The sequence below is a fragment of the Cricetulus griseus genome (genome assembly GCF_003668045.3).
Source record: "Cricetulus griseus strain 17A/GY chromosome 1 unlocalized genomic scaffold, alternate assembly CriGri-PICRH-1.0 chr1_0, whole genome shotgun sequence".
NCBI lineage: Eukaryota > Metazoa > Chordata > Mammalia > Rodentia > Cricetidae > Cricetulus > Cricetulus griseus.
Window position 1 is genome coordinate 49898661 of NW_023276806.1, and position 17881 is coordinate 49916541.

General features: G+C 47.6%; 1 protein-coding gene across 1 annotated transcript; it reads left to right on the forward strand.

Moving 5' to 3' along the window:
* Positions 1-1064: 1064 nt before the first annotated feature.
* On the forward strand, positions 1065-9232 carry LOC113833484 (prokineticin-1). Its single transcript, XM_027395443.2, has 3 exons — positions 1065-1289; positions 3654-3779; positions 5638-9232. The coding sequence occupies exons 1-3, from the start codon at positions 1215-1217 to the stop codon at positions 5755-5757; spliced, it is 321 nt and encodes a 106-aa protein (XP_027251244.1). The 5' UTR covers positions 1065-1214; the 3' UTR covers positions 5758-9232.
* Positions 9233-17881: the final 8649 nt, after the last annotated feature.

Consider the following 17881-nt stretch of genomic DNA (forward strand, 5'->3'; position numbering starts at 1 on the left):
TTACTTTCCCATCAGCCTGCCATCTGAGCCCACTGTGTTTGCTTGCAGTTAAGGCCGCCCTCATGCTCACCCGTGCTACAGGAAGACCACCAACATGGCTTCTTTTAGCAGCAGCCCAGCTCAAGTTCCCTTTTCTACAGGATACTGCCAGGGTAGAACCTGTGTGCTTTCTTATCTTTTGTTCCTGGTTCCTGTACCAGGGGCATTCCTTTTCCACTGCTGGTGGAAGCAAATTAAGGAAAAAAGGTTTTATTTTGGCCTGAAGCTTGAGTGTACAGCCCATCATGATACCAAGGTGGCAGGAGCATGAGGTGACAGGTAACATGGCATCTGTGGTCAGGAAGCATAGGGATGCCAGCGCTCAGTTCTCTTTCTCATTAGTCCCAGTCTGTAGCTCATAGGATGTTCCTCGCAGCCATGGTGGATCTTCCTTCCTTGATTTTGTTTTTCTGGGAATATCCTTATAGACATACCCAGAGGTGTGTTTCCATAGTGATTCTGAAGCCAATCAATTAGACACCGAAGACTCGCCAGCACACAGGTATTTGTCTAGAGCCTGTTAGGGAGCAGACCTGTCTGCATATCCGTGAGAAGCATCAACACCACAGAAGTATTTTTCCCATTTTGGGAAATTTGACCTTTTAGAGGACAGGAGCAGACACTGCCTCACCCTCTGTCTTCCCAGCCACCTTTGTGCTGAATCCAGGGTCAATGCCCACACAATACTTGGGGGCTTGAGTGTGAGAGACTAAACATTCCTGTAGGCTGCATGGTTCAGTGTGGGTGAGGAAAAATCAATGTAGCAAATCTCTTAATTCATTACTAAAGCCATTCCCCTGACCCAAGCAGGAAGAACGATGCAGACAGAAATGGATAGCAAGTGAATTGCACGCAACTGTTAGAAGTGTGGTGCTCTTGGAAGAGTTAGAGCAACTGTCAAAGTGCCCCGATGTGTCCATTTTTATCAGTTCTGACGGTGATGTGATGTGGTTAGAGATTCAGGTCTCATCTTTGCTTCTGAGCTCATCTGAATAATGCTGGTGATGGGAGGGAAGAGAGAGATGAGGCATCCAGAGGCAGCCCCGGATCTGACCATATAAATTTGAAAGAGGTAGGGGCAAGACAGCCTGGCCTGCACAGCTTGCCCAGTTAAGGCAGGGCAGAAGGAAGTGAGACGCGCCGGAGTGCACAGCATTTGTTCTTCACCCCGAGTAATGATGAGAGGTACCGTGCAAGTCTTCATTGTGCTCCTCTTAGCAACTGCGTCCCACTGTGCGGTGATCACAGGGGTAAGTTTCTAGCTTTCTCTATAGGCTTGGGTTAGGGGCCAAGATCAGAGTTCTGCATGGGATATGACCTGAGAACCATGAAGGCTCTGCTGCTCCAATTCACCTAAGCCAAAGTGATTTGGGAGATGGTCTCTGCCTGGAATGGGGTTGCATGTGATCTTCAGATGGGTCAGACCTCACTCTGATAGAGAGTTGGGTTTTGAGAAGCTATGTGTAATTATAATATAGTTTTAAATACATTGGGAGGGCACTGGGATTTTGACATCGAGTCTTCAGTAAAATGAAGTTCTTTGGTGTGTGCCATAGGAAGTTCCTTTATACGGTGGGTTAGCGCTCGCTTCCAAGCCCCATTTGTCTTGTGTGTACCTTGGTTTTCATCTATGTCTGGTCTACTTTCCATGCTACCTCACAGAGCATGGTGGTGTGGCTCAGGGCAGAAGCACACAGAGTCCCACCCAGATCTACTTTTGCTGTTAAGAAGAATGTGTCAAAGGCATCCTTTCACTCTGTAATGAGTTCCCCGGGGAAGATGGGTGGCACAAGCATTGGCAGAACACAACCCAAATGAGTCAGCCCAGGGCCACTGAACACTTCACTGAGTGTGGTATCCTCTCAGATGTCCCACTGTACCTTGTGTCCCTGTCATATAGGCACATGCTGTGTCATACGCAGGACCATCTTTATTCCAAACAAAACCACAGGGCTTCTGGGAGTTTTCCTGGTAGAAGTCAGAAGAAAAAAAAAAAAAGGAGAATTAGCTTTTATTTCCAGCTCCTCCAACCCTTTACATGGAAGGTAAGTGTGGATAATGCCAGTCAATTCCTGGAATTGGATAGATTTTCTTTTTCACAGAAAAGGCAACTTCATTGTCATTTTCATAGGAAAGAGACTCCATTCAAAATGACACACAGTGCAGGCGAATGCTGTGGAGGCAGAGTTGCATCTAGTGAGAGTCACTGCTGAGAGCTTCTGTGTTTGTCCTGAAGACCAAGGTGTCAGACCCAGGACAGAAGGGAGGATTGCCACACAGAGTCAAGTTTGGGAGTACACAGCCTGATGAGCTAGCCACTCAGTGTCAGGGTCACCAAGCCAGCTCCAGCATCTATCCCTGAGTGGCAATAGGCAGAGAGGCCTAAGGGAGGTGGGATGTTCCTTCATAAAGAGCACAATGAGAGAAGAGGGCTGGTCAGACAGACAGAGTGAATGAACAACGGCAAGATGAGCAGTCAGAACACAGTGCTGAGGGGAAGCGGGGAGCGCCTCGCTGCCCTCCATTTCCAATGTCCCTTTGATGTCCCTCTCCTGACTACCAGAAAGACACCAAGTCCTGACCTTTCCACATTCCCTTACTCCTTAGATAGTGACAGTCCAGGCTGTAGGGCCCAATCTCCCAGAGTGCCTTGCCCACCACTGTCAGGGGAGAGAGTCCCAGTGGGACCTACTTCCCTCACCCTTGGCTCTTAAGGGGATGGTTTGGGTGTGAGAAGTGCCCCTGCTGGGTTAGAGAGTAACTGCTGGTGACTGCCACCTGGACCTTCTCTATTGGCATCTTTAGCTCCTCATCTGGAAAAGCCTGGAGCTTCTGGGTCCTGTCATATTCTGTGCTGGCAGCCTGAAGGTACTCTGTGGTTACCATTGGAGAAAAACGAATCAAAACACAGCTTCAAACTTCAGCTCTGAAGCCACTTGACCTCTGTGCAGTGGTCTGGTTGTCTATCTCTCCATTAGGCCCAACCTGTTCTCTTGACCCTGGCTTTGGTGTAAAATGGGCTCGTTTGACCTTTCCTTAGATAGGCATTACCCAGTCACCCAGCAGATCCAAACAGCCCAAACCAAAAAGGTCCATGTCAGGGGCTGAGAGAGGCCAGTGGAGAAGGACTGGGGATGATACCTGTCCACCAGGCCCCTGTGGGTTAGGCAGTGGGAGACATGCAGAGAGGCAGCCAGAAATGCGTGCTGGAGGACAAAGAGAGAATTCTCTCAGAGAGAACTCAGCAGTGAACATCCAGGGCCTTGGACCACAAAGGACTCCCCCACTCCCCCATCCAGAGAGTTTTAATTCAGTCAATCCTATGAGTGTCGACTGGTATTAGAAAAGCTATGCCTTCTAACATAGGTCTTCTCAGGGAGTGGGGACTGCCACATCACTGAGCTGGGATGGTCCCCCAGGTTGAGGTCTGGTGCTCTGCTGAGCCCAGAGTGTCCTGCCTGAGACACCGGTGGTATTACAGCCCAGGCCAACCTGTCCTGTTAATCCCAGGCACTTAGTCACTTCCTCCAGACCTTGACAAGGATGGCTTAGAGTTTCCTTTCCTTTGTTCTTTTGGGTGGCACTAATGGGCTGGCCCTTTCTCTCTCCTGTAGGCCTGTGACCGAGATGTCCAGTGTGGGCCGGGCACATGCTGTGCTATCAGCCTGTGGCTGCGGGGGCTGCGGTTGTGCACCCCACTGGGGCGGGAAGGAGAGGAGTGCCACCCAGGAAGCCACAAGGTACTCTCCTCGCCCTGGATGGGCATGTGTGTGAATGAGCATGGGCAAGCAGACAGGGATCCTGGGGCCTGGTCCAGCTTAGCCCAGGGAGTATGTGGCTTCTGATGACCATGTGGGGAAGATTAATACTGCACCCTCCATGGTGGATCCGGCCTCATTGAAGGAAGGAAAGCAGGCAGCAGCCTTCCTTAAGCCATGAGATACTGTTTGGGCATTGGTTTAGGTGCTGAGGTTGTATACCTGCACCTTTATGGACAGGCTGGGGGAACACAGTTATGATTTGAAATTTAAAACATTCCTGGGTTTTCATTAGCAAACTGGGGAACAACAACAGATCATGTGACTCTCTCAAGGCTCAGTCCAGGAGATAGCTGGGACTAGAATAGAGTTTTCTGAAGTCACTGGTGTGGGGTACAGCCTCCTTGGTTTTGAGGGATGGCTCAGCTCTTTCCTGCTGTGTTTAATGCCTCTGCATGGACACACTGAAGGGAGCAGGGTGGTTAACCCTGAAAAGACTGGATTTCAATGGGCTCCCAATTGTCCTTTGTTCTTAGGATCAGACTCTCTTTAAGAACATAAAGCACTTCCTATTCAGGGCGGCTGGAGCAAAGTATACTTGCTATACTTTGTGCCCTAAGCAGCCAACTCTGGGCCTCTCTCTAGCCTTTGGAGTGTGGGGCCATTAAGGGGCAAGGGCTACAGCCACATCCAGCCCCCCCTTAGCAGTTTTTCAAGCTCTGTGACTTGTCTGCACAGGCTCCAGTGCTCAGGTGGAATCTGAGAATCTTCCAGCAATCTCTCCCAGAACCCCTCAAGGCCATCGATCTGTTCTTTACACCGTGGGCTCAGGAAGCTGAAAGCTGAACCCCTTTGCCATTCCCGTTGCCTCAGGCTATGAAAGATGGTTCAGAATGATTCACTCTCCCATAAGGACATAGGCATTAACAGAAAACAAATGTTGAGCGCTTCCTGCAGGCCATTTGTCCACAGTAAGTTTTCATAAACACACGCTCTCAGTCTCTCTAGAGCCATATGTGGTAGGAGCTATGAGCCCATTTTATAGATGATAAAGTCAAAACAAGGCAAGGGTAAACAGGTAGTCAGTTGTCAGAGATATGGGGAACAGCAGGTCTGGGATTCGAACCCAGGTAGTCTGTTGCTGGACCTAGTCTCTTCATCACTCTATTTAAAACTCACTGGGGGTGGTGGTGAGATGATTCAGCAGGTAAAAGCACTTGCTATGAAAACAAGTTCCATTCCTGGAACTTATATAAAGGTGGAAGGACAGACAGACTTCACAAGTCCTTTGATCTCCACAGGCACGCTCTCCTGGTTATGCCCTCACGTATAATAACATATAACATATAATATTAAACAAGCACCCTTTCCAAACTGGAGGAAACCTTGGGTGTTCAGCAATGCTCTTTGATGTCAGTCACTGTTTAAAGAGGGTGTTTGTCCCTTCACAGCTATACATAGGTCCCGACCACAGAGCTGAGGACACCAGGGGTAAGCAGAGAGATTTACTTACCAGAGGGGTGAGAGTGTTTGCATGCGTGTATGTGTGTGTGTGTGTGTGTGTGTGTGTGTGTGTGTGTGTGTGTGTGTGTGAGAGAGAGAGAGAGAGAGAGAGAGAGAGAGAGAGAGAGAGAGAGAGAGAGAGAGAGAGAATGCTCATGGCCATAGGTGTTCCATGGACAGAGCATCAGCCTTATCTGGGTTCAAATCCTAGTTCCTCCATGAATTAGCTGTGTGACATTGTTGTGTCATTCAGTTATTCCGTGCCTTGGAGTGGTTGTCTGAGGAGACATTTGCAGGCCTTTCCTATGGCTGATGGACTGCTTCCTCCTCTCTCTAGATCCCTTTCTTTAGGAAACGCCAGCACCATGCCTGTCCCTGCTCACGCAGCCTGCTGTGCTCCAGGTTTCTGGATGGCAGGTACCGCTGTTCCCGGGACTTGAAGAACGTCAACTTTTAGTTTGCCTGGGCTCAGGATCCCTACTGGGTGACCTCGACACCATTACTTCTGTGTGTTTAAGCTCCCTGCAGCCGCTCCATTCCCACCCTGTCCACTGCAATGTGTGAGCAGATTTGCATACCTCCCACTATGGAACAGTTCACTGGTGAGCACAGACGACGCTGTGGCCTTGAGAAGCTGGCCAGCCCTGCTCAAACTGCCTGAAGCTGTGACATTGTGTTCCTCCCAGCTGTCTGCCCCTTCCTGCATGCACCCTCCTTCCTAAATCACACCTTCCTGGGCACTGGCCCTTGGGTGCATCACTAAGTCACAGGTCCTGTGGGGGTAGAGGGAAAACCTGAGGGACATTCATTCATCTTTCTTTTGACTGACTGGCTCCTTATTTTAGGACCATGGCACAAAGTCAGCTTTTCTCAGGGCACCTTTGGAAAGCAAGAGGATTTCAGGGTGTCTTTGAATTAGGGGTGAGAGGTAGCTCAGAGGGCTCTGGGTATATGTGTATGAGGTTTGCTGGGAAGGGCTGGGAGCTGGGGAAGCTCCATTGAGTAGACTTAGCATGGGCCTACCTCAACTCTCAGAGCTGAAATCCAGTCCCTTTGGATTTATGCCAGATATTTGACCCCAGCAGGCCATGTGTGCCTAGTGATAGGTAATTTGTGTCAGCGAGGGAGCTGGCAAACCCTTGAGGAGCCTGACCCTAGGCACACCAGGAGCTTTCTCTACACACAGATGGCTGCTGACTTGCCCCATCTGAATTATTGGTCTAGATAAAGGGTGTCCAACAACACTGTGACAAAATGTTGCCGTCTACAAAGTTCAGACTGGAGCAATCAAGTTGCAACAACAGAGTTTCCCTTTAAGTAAGCTGACGGTTTTGTCTTGGGTCACATCCCCAGCTAGCTGGAAAAAACAAAACAAAACAAAACAACAAAAAAACAACAACAAAAAAACCTTTAAAAGAATGTGAAAGGACAGTGTGCCATACCCACACCTTCTAAGGAGCCTCAAGGAGCGTTCTCTGCAGTTTCTAAGACCCAGGGTTCCTGTCCTCTAACCCTCCCACGATTCTCAGCTCAGTCCTTACTCCAGGGTCCACCAGCCTGGGCCTTGGCCAGCACAGGTTCTGTTCTGTGCTTTCCTCCCTTCTCTACTGACCTGACATCCTTCCCTGTGTGAGGCTACAAGCTCTTACACTTTGGGCTCCAGGCCCCGGTTCTAGCTGTGAAGTTCCTTTCCAAGTCAATGGTCCCACGATCCTCCTTGTCTCACAGATCTCCAAGTTCCACTCACTGCCCTTGGGTATTGTCCTCCAGCATGTGACCCTCCCTGCTCACAGAGCAACCCTGAGTGGGCAACAGTCAGTGCCTCAGTGCCTCAGAAACAAGACCCTGGTGTGCCTTGGGGCACTCCCTAGCACATTGCCTTCCTAGCCTCAGAGCAGGCCACCTGCAGACTCATAGGATGATCAAAAATTTAACGTGACTTCACTAATTTTCATGTTTAATGTCATAATTCTGAGGAATGAGTACTGAGCCTCTGCCTCATTTCTCTTGGTGATGCAAAAGACAGAAGGGCAAACAGTGGGGAGGTTAGGAGGCTTAGGAAAATGTATTCTTTACTTAAGTAATGTGCTCTTCAGAAATTTCCAATAAAGATAGTATAAAGATAGTATGCCCCTAAGATGAACGTAATCTAGAAGAATATCCTTTCAAGATCCATCCACGATTTCAGTGACTATGCTTAGGCCCAAATCTTAAGTCCTCAACCATTGGTGTCTGGCGCCCTCTCGTGGGCAAAGTGGAAGCAGCAGGAGCTTGAAGGCTAGATGAAGACAGGGTGCTTCCAGAAAGTTAAAAGTTGAGTTCCTCCGATACACCCTGCTTTGGACGCCACTGGAGGTCCAGAACAGTACTTGTAAAGAAGCCTGACACCAGAAGGACCACAAGAACAATGCTTTTTTAACACTTGGGCTCAGCCCTAGCTTAGAAGTAGCCTTGGAACCCACTATCCCCTTCCTGCAGAGTTTAGGTCAGGTGCTGTAATGTTCCTGCTCACAGGTTCTCTGGGATGAGAGAGCAGATGTGAATAAGCTCACCCTTCCCCTGTCTGTGAATCTCCAGGATGTAGCAGGGCCAGCAGAGCCGCCTTTGAGGCTCCTTCAGTACCGGGGCTGTTGCTCATTTGCTACTGTTCCATCATCTTCACAAGTCTCTGGTTAGCCAGGGCCTAGAGATCGCATCCCTCCAGGACAGAAGGGCAGGGGCCAGAGCAGAGACCGTGCCATGGCATATGCTGCCAGGTCTGCTTGCCAGAGCCTCCTCTGTCTGCTGTTCAGCTTTGAACCCCTCTCAGTGTGGTCCTTAGTATTCTGAGTGAGGTCCGGGTAAAAACCAATTAGCTACTGTTCTATGCGGTTATCACTGCCGAGAAGAGGTTCCTGAAGGCAAGAGGCCCCTAAAGCTGAAGAGAAAGATCACAGCAGGGAGAAAGGCTGTAGGGCTGGACACTGGCTCAGGCTGAGCCTGTGTAATGAATCCAAATCAACTCTCAGACCAGCCCAAGAGTCAACATTGAAACTTTGTTGGGAATCTATTTAAAAAAAAATAACAGTCTGACCCTGCCATGTAGATAGAGAAGCACATACTGGCCTGGGGCACACTCTGGGTGTCTTAAGGGACATTTTCCCAGACCAGGGATTGGCAATGAAAGCAAAGAACTGCCCTGGCACAAATAGTTCTTTTTCATTCCAGATCAGTACAATATGATATCCAAACATGGAACACACACACACACACACACACACACACACACACACACACACGTTTCACAGCATGAGTGGCCCTTGAAATCATTGGACTAGAGAAGCTTGACATAAAGGCCACATTTGCACAATTCGATTTATTTGAAATGTCCACAGCAGGCAAACCCACAGGTAGAGAAAGTAGGTCATAGTTGGCTAGGATTGGGGTGGGGTGAAGGCACAAAAATGTGGAGTAATAGTTAAGGGTCCACGTTTCTTTAGGGGTGACAAATTAAATTGCAGAGGTGGCTGTATAACAGCATCACTGGGACATTCAGTTTATGAGGGCAAAGCATGGCTGCATGAATCATACCACAATACAGCTATTTTTAAAAACTTTAAGAACCACAAAGTTGAAAAAAGAGAGGAAAAGTGTCCCCTTGAAGGAAGGACTGGGTGTGGTATGACGAGGAGGCCCTCAGCGCCTCCTGCCGGGGGAGGTGGCCACTGTGTATTGCAAAAATGGCTTGGCTTCCCTTCAAACAGGAATGAGCATTTTCCAATGGTGAGTTAGCACTCATGTTGTGGAGGGGAGGAGAATAAGCACCTCATTAACTAAAGCCGCCTATCTTGTAAGCCAAGCTACATCTAGTCACCATCCAACCCCTGGTGGTGTTCTTCATGCAAATTCCACCAACTGTGGATCAAACCATTAAAAAGTGTATCTGCATTGAACGTGTGTATTTTTTCTTGTTATTCTCTGAACAACACGTATGACGGTGTGGCATTGCATTATGTTAGATTTAAGTGACCCAGGAAAGGCTAAAGCATGTTGCAGGGTGTGCATAGGTACGTGCCAACCCCGTGCCGTTTTCTGCAAGGGACTTGAGCATCCTCGGATTTTGGCATCCACTGGGGGTCTTGGAACAATCTTCTGTGGTTTCTAAGGGATGCTCTATCTCTTCTTATATTTGGGATTTGTGGTTTTCCACCTCAGACAATGTCTTGAATGGAAGTTTTCATGTTGCAATGGTCTACGTGAGATCAGTAGCACCAAAGCATTAGACCTCGCATGGCAGGTCAGGTGGGGTTCCGGTTTGTTGAGACTATGGTATCTTTAAATGAAGGCAAGGATTGTTTCTTTCTTCCCTGGAGGGCACTGCCCTGTCCACCTTGGCAGGAACAGAGAATCTGATACACAGTTAATGGGCACCAAACCCTGTGTTCTGGGGATGTGTGTACTCTTGTTAGAATCTTATCATACATGGTTGAGCCCTGGGCGGGGACAAGGCTGTGTGATATGTGAAGCATACCTTCTCTCACCCTGCTCCCCAGCTCGGGGTGTTTAGCTCCAGAAACCCAGAGCCACTAGACCATGGAGGCAAACAAATTTCAGATGGGCAAGAGTGAACTCCCCCAATGACTTTCCCTTCAACACATGTACAGAAAGGGCCATGTGTCCCTACTCTGTGCAGCTGGCACTGCTGCAATCTTCCCTATCTCTCCTGCTCATCTGGAAAGAATAGCATAGTGCTCGGGTCCCCGGAAGATCAGTGGCCCAGGTCACACTAGGCATGTGACTCAATGCCCATCTCCCTGAAAGTTCTTTCTCTCACTCTGGTAGCCCCAGATACCCTGGAACTCATTATGTAGTCCAGATGGGCCTCACACTTCCGGCAACCCTCCTGCCTCTGCCTCTTAAATGCCAGGGTTACGGTTGTGAGGCCTATAGCTGGCTGCCTAGGCAGGGAGATGCACTGACAGACAAGAAGCTGTTCGCACACTCTGACAGAAAGCCAGAGTGGAGCCCAGGAACAAAAGCAAAGCCCAAAGGTTAAGTAAACAGACACACCTGCAGTTCCCATTTCCTTGGCTCAGGTGCTGGTTGGTTGCTCAGCAAGCTGCTGTGGTCTCTGTGTCTGCTTCTTGACTGGGGGCAGTCCAGTGCTGAGCAAGACAGCCTGCACAAGTTTGAGCCCTGTTTCAGTCACTTCCTGGTTTGGTCAGTTTACTGAACTTTCTGTGCCTCAGTTTCCCCCTCTATTAATAGCAACAACAACAACAGCCCCTGCCTCTTGGGGTTGCAGTGAAGAAGAAATGCTAGTGTAATGGAAATGCTCAGGTTGTCATCCACCACATGGAAGCAGCATGGGGATGGCCAGTTATTTAATTTTCTTCTTTATGAAGACATCTTGAAGAGTCAGCACTTGGATCCTTGGCCCAGCCTCTGGAGCCTTTGTGTCCTCACTAAACCACCAGAGTTTGGGGGGTCTTTCCTTAGTGGAGGAAACCAAAGAGCTGGGAAGGATAGAAAAGCTTTTTGGATGTGTTTCAAAGGCCCCAAATCTGAAGTTAGCAGCAAGAAACCTCAGTGTGTTCAGATAGTGTTCATTCCTTGCCAAGTTCAAGTTCACGCACAGGTTCCTGGAGGTGGAACCTGATAACAGCTGAGATTAGAAAGGGGTGCACTCTGACCTCCACCCTAGCTTTTCCCAGACTGTGGGCAGAGCAACTCTATCGTGAGCACACATTCCTTAAACAGGCCTCACCATAGCAGATTCCAACTATGGCAAGCGACACAGGGCAGATTCTGGGGCTACCAGCAGGGCTCAATTGCAATTCCCAAGCCCCTCACAAGCTCTCGAGCTGTTACTCCCATATGGTAGTTCTGTACCTGTGACCTTCTTAGAAGCCTTACCTTAGCAAGTCAGTCAACCCAACAGTTGGAGGAAATCAATTCAACAAATAGCAAAAAAATCGACACTGCTTTGCAAAGAGCTGAGGCAGCTCCCATTTGCTAAAGCCCCAGTTCATGTATGGACTTCATATTAGAACAAGGGTCAACACAGCTGCTGGGTTAGCTCAGTCAGTAAGGCCTGTGCAGTGCAAGCAGGAGGTCATAGATTTGATTCCTGTGTTAGAAAAATGACAGCTGGGTGCGATGGTGAAAGTTTGTGGTTGCCGTGCTGGGGGATCCGAAGTAGGCTGGCCCTTGGGGCTGATTCAGCCAGCCTAGCTGAATCAATCAGCAAGTTCCAGGTAAAAGTGAGACATCCTGTTACAAAAACAAAGAGGAAGGCTGGCACAGTGGGCCAGTGAGCAGAGGAGTTGGTGCATGCCTGACAAATTGAGTTTACCCCTTGGATCCCACAAGGTGGTAGAAGGGAACCAACTCCTAAGAGTTACCCTTGGACTTCTGTGAATACAATAGTACACACACACACACACACACACACACACACACACACGCACGCACGCACGCACGCACGCAACGCACGCACGCACGCACGCACGCGCACACACACGCGCGCACACACACGCACACACGTACACACACACACACACACACACACACACACACACGTAAATATTTGAAAAACAAACAAGGCAGAGAGCAACTGAGAAGGATACCCCAGGTTTGACCCTGGTCCCTCTATGAGCACGCACACACACCAAGAGGTACCAGGATAGTAAAGAAGCAGAAAGAAGGGAGCATGCTCCTGCCTCCTCCCTGATGTTTGAGACAGGATGCTTCTTGATAACATGCCTGGATTTCTTCTTTTCTTTAGAGTTTTAGACTTTACCCTAAATAGACTCATCCAGTGTTTTATTTCTCGTGGCAACCCCTCCAGTCTGTGAACTGCCCCATGGAGCCAGTCAGTTCAGTTCGGGTGAAGACTGTAAGAGAGGCTCTTTCTAATTCCCACAGTGCAGCAAGCCTTAGGTTCAATGCACTTACGCCGGATGTCAGCTAGGAAGTTGAGAGAGAAACAAGCATTATTATATATTAATGTTGCTGATGATTAATATTTGATATTTTTAACACATATTCATCTCAGGAAACAGCTCTCCTTAATTAGCATAGCTGGGTGGTGAGCAGTGTTTTCACTGACGTGGACTTCCTGAACATCTTCAGGTAAGGGCGTACAGAAGACAATAGGCACAGTCTAATGTCAGATTCTCTGATGTGTGTCATGGCTCAGTCATACCTGCAGAGCTGCACTTGAGCTGGGCCTATCCTCCACAGCCTCCTTTCCCCCATCCTTTCCTCTCTTGGAGAGCCCCCTAGTTGATTCCATCATGCACTGGGTGGTGGTGGTGGGCAACACTCCTTTAGTCTAGGTTTTGCTAAGGCAAGGGGCCTGTCCCTAGGTTGTTATTGGGCCGGGGCTTTGCCCTACCTATCTTATTTTGTCTGTATAATATAAAGTTAATGCTTACCCCTGTTTTAAAGTTGCATGTTTGCTCCCAAATCCACATTTCTGGTGTTTCTTGGAAAATGGAAAACCCTGGAATCTGTTTTGGGCTGTCTTCATGGAGCTAGCTGGTGATCCATCTCTCTGTCTCCATCTACCCAAATCCACCATTATCTGAAGTCTACCATCTGATGGCTGTGTAGATGTTAGAGTCTGACCTGCAGATATTTTGGTCTGCATGATATTTACTCGTGAAGAATTAAAAAAAAATTAATTTGACCAAAAAAGAAGGGGATTGAATTCACTACATTTTTTGATGTTTATTTTTAAACTTGGAATACAAGCTCAGTATTACTGTAGTAAAAATGGAGGGAAGAATTCTGGCAGATTTCCCTCATATCAGCTACTGTATTTTTTCACACCACCCACCTGGCCCCAGTGTGCACCTGAGCTACCCCCTCATGCCTAGTGTCACTGGGCCAGACTTTGTCACCTGCTCAGTGAGGCTGCAGTAATCTAATGGGCTCTTTTGCCGCTGTCTCTGATTTGGGATCTGGGTGAACAATTTTACTCTTTTGAGCTTCCCTTTTCTAAGTCGCAGATCACACACAACAGCAACCATGCTGCACACTTTTGGTAATGGCAAGGAAAGAGGGGTCAACGCCAGGCATGGTGGCACACAATTGCAATCCCAGGAGGAACAGGAGTTCAAGGCCATCATCAGCCACATAGTGAGTTCAAGGACAGCCTGGGATATACTACACTCTGTCTTAAAAGGCAAAAACAAGATCCCCGGCGACCTCAGCGACTTCCTGGGACACAGACATCTACTGCACAGAGGACTGAGAGGTGAGTGATCTGCTTCCCATCCGGAACACACATCCACCAGGCCCTTGGTCCTGGGGCAAAACCCCAGGTCCTTCTCATACCCATCTCAGCCACGCCAACAGGTCAGAAGGAAAGACTCCTGTAGGCAGGCCACACCAATGGCCCCCACCCTGCGGGACTCTGTAACCTACAAATCCCACTCTGCCCCCAGTCCCACCCATCCCCAGAGACCTCAGTGGCTCCCTGGGATTCAGACATCTACTGCACAGAGGGCAGAGAGAGGTGGGGGACACTGAGAGAGAGAACTGAGAGACAGGACTGAGAGAAGCCCCCTGGGACACAGACATCTATTGCACAGACAGGGCTGAGAGAACTAAGAGGGTTGGGTCAAGAAGGAAAAAATAAAAGCAAACGCAAGCAACAACAAAAGAAACAAGTTTTAAAAAGAGGAGGAGGAGGAGGAGGAGGAGGAGGAGGACATCTTGCATGTTCTGAATACTTTCAGGACCTTCTAGGGCCTCACTGGTTATGAGAAAACCCTAGGAAGTGGCTGATGGTCCTCCAACCCTCTCTCTTTTACTTTAAAAAAAAAGAAATGGGACTCATCGTGACACTTTCATGCATACTTATCTATATACTTTGTCTTATCCACTCTTCCCACTGCTCCCTCTCCCCTCCCCCCTTCTCTCGTCATCCTTTTCTTCCACCCCAACAGCACCCCCTTCTGTTTTCATGACATACATTCTATTGCCCTCCCATGTTTTCCCTCCCTGTCCCTTTAGGCTTCTTCCTCTCTTACAGTCCCTCAGCCTGGCTTATATCACGTGGTTTCTAGTTTTATCTATTTTCCTACAAATTTCATGATTTTATTCTTCTATACAAATGAATAAAATTCCACTTTGTATTTATTATTCCACATTTTCTTTATCTATTTATGCTGATAGACATCTAGGCTAATCCTATAGGTCGGCTGTTTTGAATAGTGTAGCCCTAAAGATGGGTGAGCAGGTGTCTCTGTCTATAATGACTTGGAGTCCTCAGAGTATAGAGTGCTATAACTGGATCACACGTGAATCTATTTGCAGTTTTCAGAGGAGCCTCCACACTGAGTTCCATGATGGTGGCACTAGTTTACATTCCCACTAGCACTGTAGAATGGTTCCTCTTTCCCTACCTCCTCTCCAGCATTTGCTTTGCTCCAGTCTTTGTTTTCTTTTTGTCATTTCTTCCCTGAGATTTATTTTTGTTTTTAATTGTGTGTGTGTGTGTGTGTGTGTGTGTGTGTGTGTGTGTGGAAACCTGATACCAATGTCTGTGGAGGCCATACGTGTTGGCTTTGAGAACCAAACTTGGGCCCTATGCAGAAGCAATCTACACTCTTAACCCCTGGTCCATATCTCCAGCCCATTTGTTTGTTTGTTTATTTGTTTGTTTGTTTTGATGATAGTTCTGGCTGGGGTAAGATAAGATCCCAGAACAGTTTTAATTTGTATGCCCCTGATGCTAAGGATGTTGAACCATTTTTCTTGGCCATTTGCATTTCTTCCTTTGAGAACTAATTTATTAGCCTATTTATTGGATTTTTATTATTTAACTTTAAGAGTCCCATTTATAAGCTGAAGACATTAATTTCTTGTTGGATATACAGTTGGCCGTCTCTTCGCTGTGCTGATTATTTCCTTTACTGAATAGGGAGCAGCTGTATTGCTTACTCTCCTGTTGCTGTGATTAAACACCTTGACTAAGAGAAACTTCAGGAGAATTTATTTTGGCTTACAATTCCAGAAGGTTGGAGTCCTGATGACAGGGAGTAGGAGTAGGAAGCTGGCAGCTCACATTTCCATCCCCATGCAGAAGGAAAGAGAACTGGGGTGGTGCGAAGCTATAAACCCTCAAAGCCTGCCCCCTGTTGTGTACTCCCCCCCTCAAGTTTACAATATGATTCTGCCAACCCATGATCATGGGGCATGGGAGGTCTTTACTCTTCTAGTATCTTCTCACACTTCTTTCTTCAATTTTTTTTTTAAGATTTTATTTATTTATTATGTATACAACATTCTGCTTCTATGTATATCTGCACACCAGAAGAGGGCACCAGATCTCATAGTGGATGGTTGTGAGCCACCATGTGGTTGCTGGGAATTGAACTCAGGACCTCTGGAAGAGCAGCCAGTGCTCTTAACCTCTGAGCCATCTCTCCAGCCCTTTCTTCAATGTTTTAAAGTTGTCATTAAAGAGATCTTTTGACTCCTTGATTAAGTTTATTTATAGTTTTTTTTTTTTGAAGCTGTTGTAAATTGATTTTTTTTTCTTGAATTCTTTCTGGGTAAGTCCACTATTGGCATAGAGAAAAGTCACTGTGCTCTTGTGTATGTATTGTGGGTGTACATGCGTGAGTTTATATGAGTGTAAGTGCATACATGTGTTTGGATGGAAGTGCACGTGTATGGCTATATATATGGAAGCCTGTTGTTCCTCAGGAGCCATGCACTTTGTCTTTTGAGACAGGATCTCTCATCGGCCTGAAACTCAATGGCTGCCTGGCAGACAAACTTCAGGGATCCACCTTCCTCCATTTCCCCAGTGCTGAGATTGCAAGCATGAGCTACTGAGCCTCCAGGCCCAGCCGTTTATGTGAGTGCTGGAAATTGAACTCAAGTCCTTATGCTCGAATGCAAGCACCTTATTGACTGAGCTTTTCCCTAGTCCCCTGAGTTTTGTGTGTTGACCTGAAGGGACCAGCTCCCCATTTCGGCAGCCATAACAGCCGAACATGTGCTTATCTGACCTTGCCTTAGTCACTAAGTGGTTAGATGCCTGCCTGATGGCAAGGAACCAATCAGAAGTTAGCTGGTGGTGCTATGCTTTACAGCTCTGGGTGTGCTCTACGGACAGGTATACAGCAATGACACACAGAGTATGGCAACCATCCTGGGAGGGCCGATGGCCATAACAACCAGTTGACCAATCAACACAGGGCAAGCCCTCCAAGCCTGGGGGCACACCAATCTGAGCCTGTGTATACCCCTAGACACTCCCCTTACGCTGCCCTACAAGATCTCTATGCAGCCACTTCGAGCTGTCTTTGCTAGCCATCTGCCATGGCGGGTGGATGAAAGACCCGAGCTAACATGGGGTTAGCTCGTTTAACAACTATAATAAAGCCTCATGCTGTTTGCATCAAGCTTTCACCTCCGCCTGGTGATTGGGGTGGCCGAGGTCCTGGGCTGAGATCCTGGAGGCTTGAGCTTTCCGGGGGTCTTACAAACCTTATGTCCAGTTATTTTACTAGAAGTGCTTGTCAGGTCTAAGCGGGTGGTGGAGTCTTCACAGTATTTTAAGAAGAGATCGTGTCGTCTGCAAATACAAAACATTTGACTTCTTTTCCTGTTTGTATCCATTTTAGTTCTTTCTCTTGTGTTATTGCTCCAGCTAAGACTTCCAGTACTATATTAAACAAGGGGTAGGGGAGGGGAGTGGGCACCCATCTTAGTCACTGTTCTGTTGCTGTGAAGAGACATCATAACCAAGACAACCTTATAAAAGAAAACATTTAATTGGGGGCTCACTTACAGTTCCAAAGGTTAAGTCCATTGTCATCATGGCAAGCATGGGGCTGATATAGTAGAGATCTATATCCTGATCTGCAGGCAGAGAGAAAGGAGAGAGAAACTGACCTGGCCTGGGCTTCTGAAAATCTCAAAGCCCACCTCTAATGACACACTTCCTCCAACAAGGCCACACCTCCTAATCCTTCTAATCCTTTTTGAATAGCACCACTCCCTGATGACTGTGAGCCTATAGTAGGTATTCTTATTCAAACCACCACAGCACACTTGTTTCTTTGCTGATTTTTAGAACAAGTGCTTTCAGATCCTCTTCACTTGACAGTACTGGCTAGGTTTGCCATACATAGCCTTTCTTATGTTGAGATGTGTTCCTAATATTCTGAGTTTCTTCAGGACCTTCATCATGAAAGGATGTTGCTCTCTGCCCAAGCCCTTTTCTGTATCTGTTGAGATGATTATGTGATTTCTGTCCTTAAGCCTAGTCATGTGTTATACTGCATTCATTATGTATGTTGGACCAATCTTGCACCCCTGGAATGAAACCAACTTGATCATGGTGTATGGTCTTCTCTATGGGCTCTTAATTCAGATTGCAAATGTTTTGTTGAAAATTTTTGTTTCCGTGGTATAAGGGATGTTAGTACCTGATACCACATGACCCTATCAGTATCATTGTCTCTACCTTTAGAAGAAGAAACTGAGTCATGGAAGGGTAGGGAAATTCGCCCATAGTCATACCACTGTGTAGCTGGCCCTGGATTCAGGGCGACAATGGCCACAGTCTTTTTCTA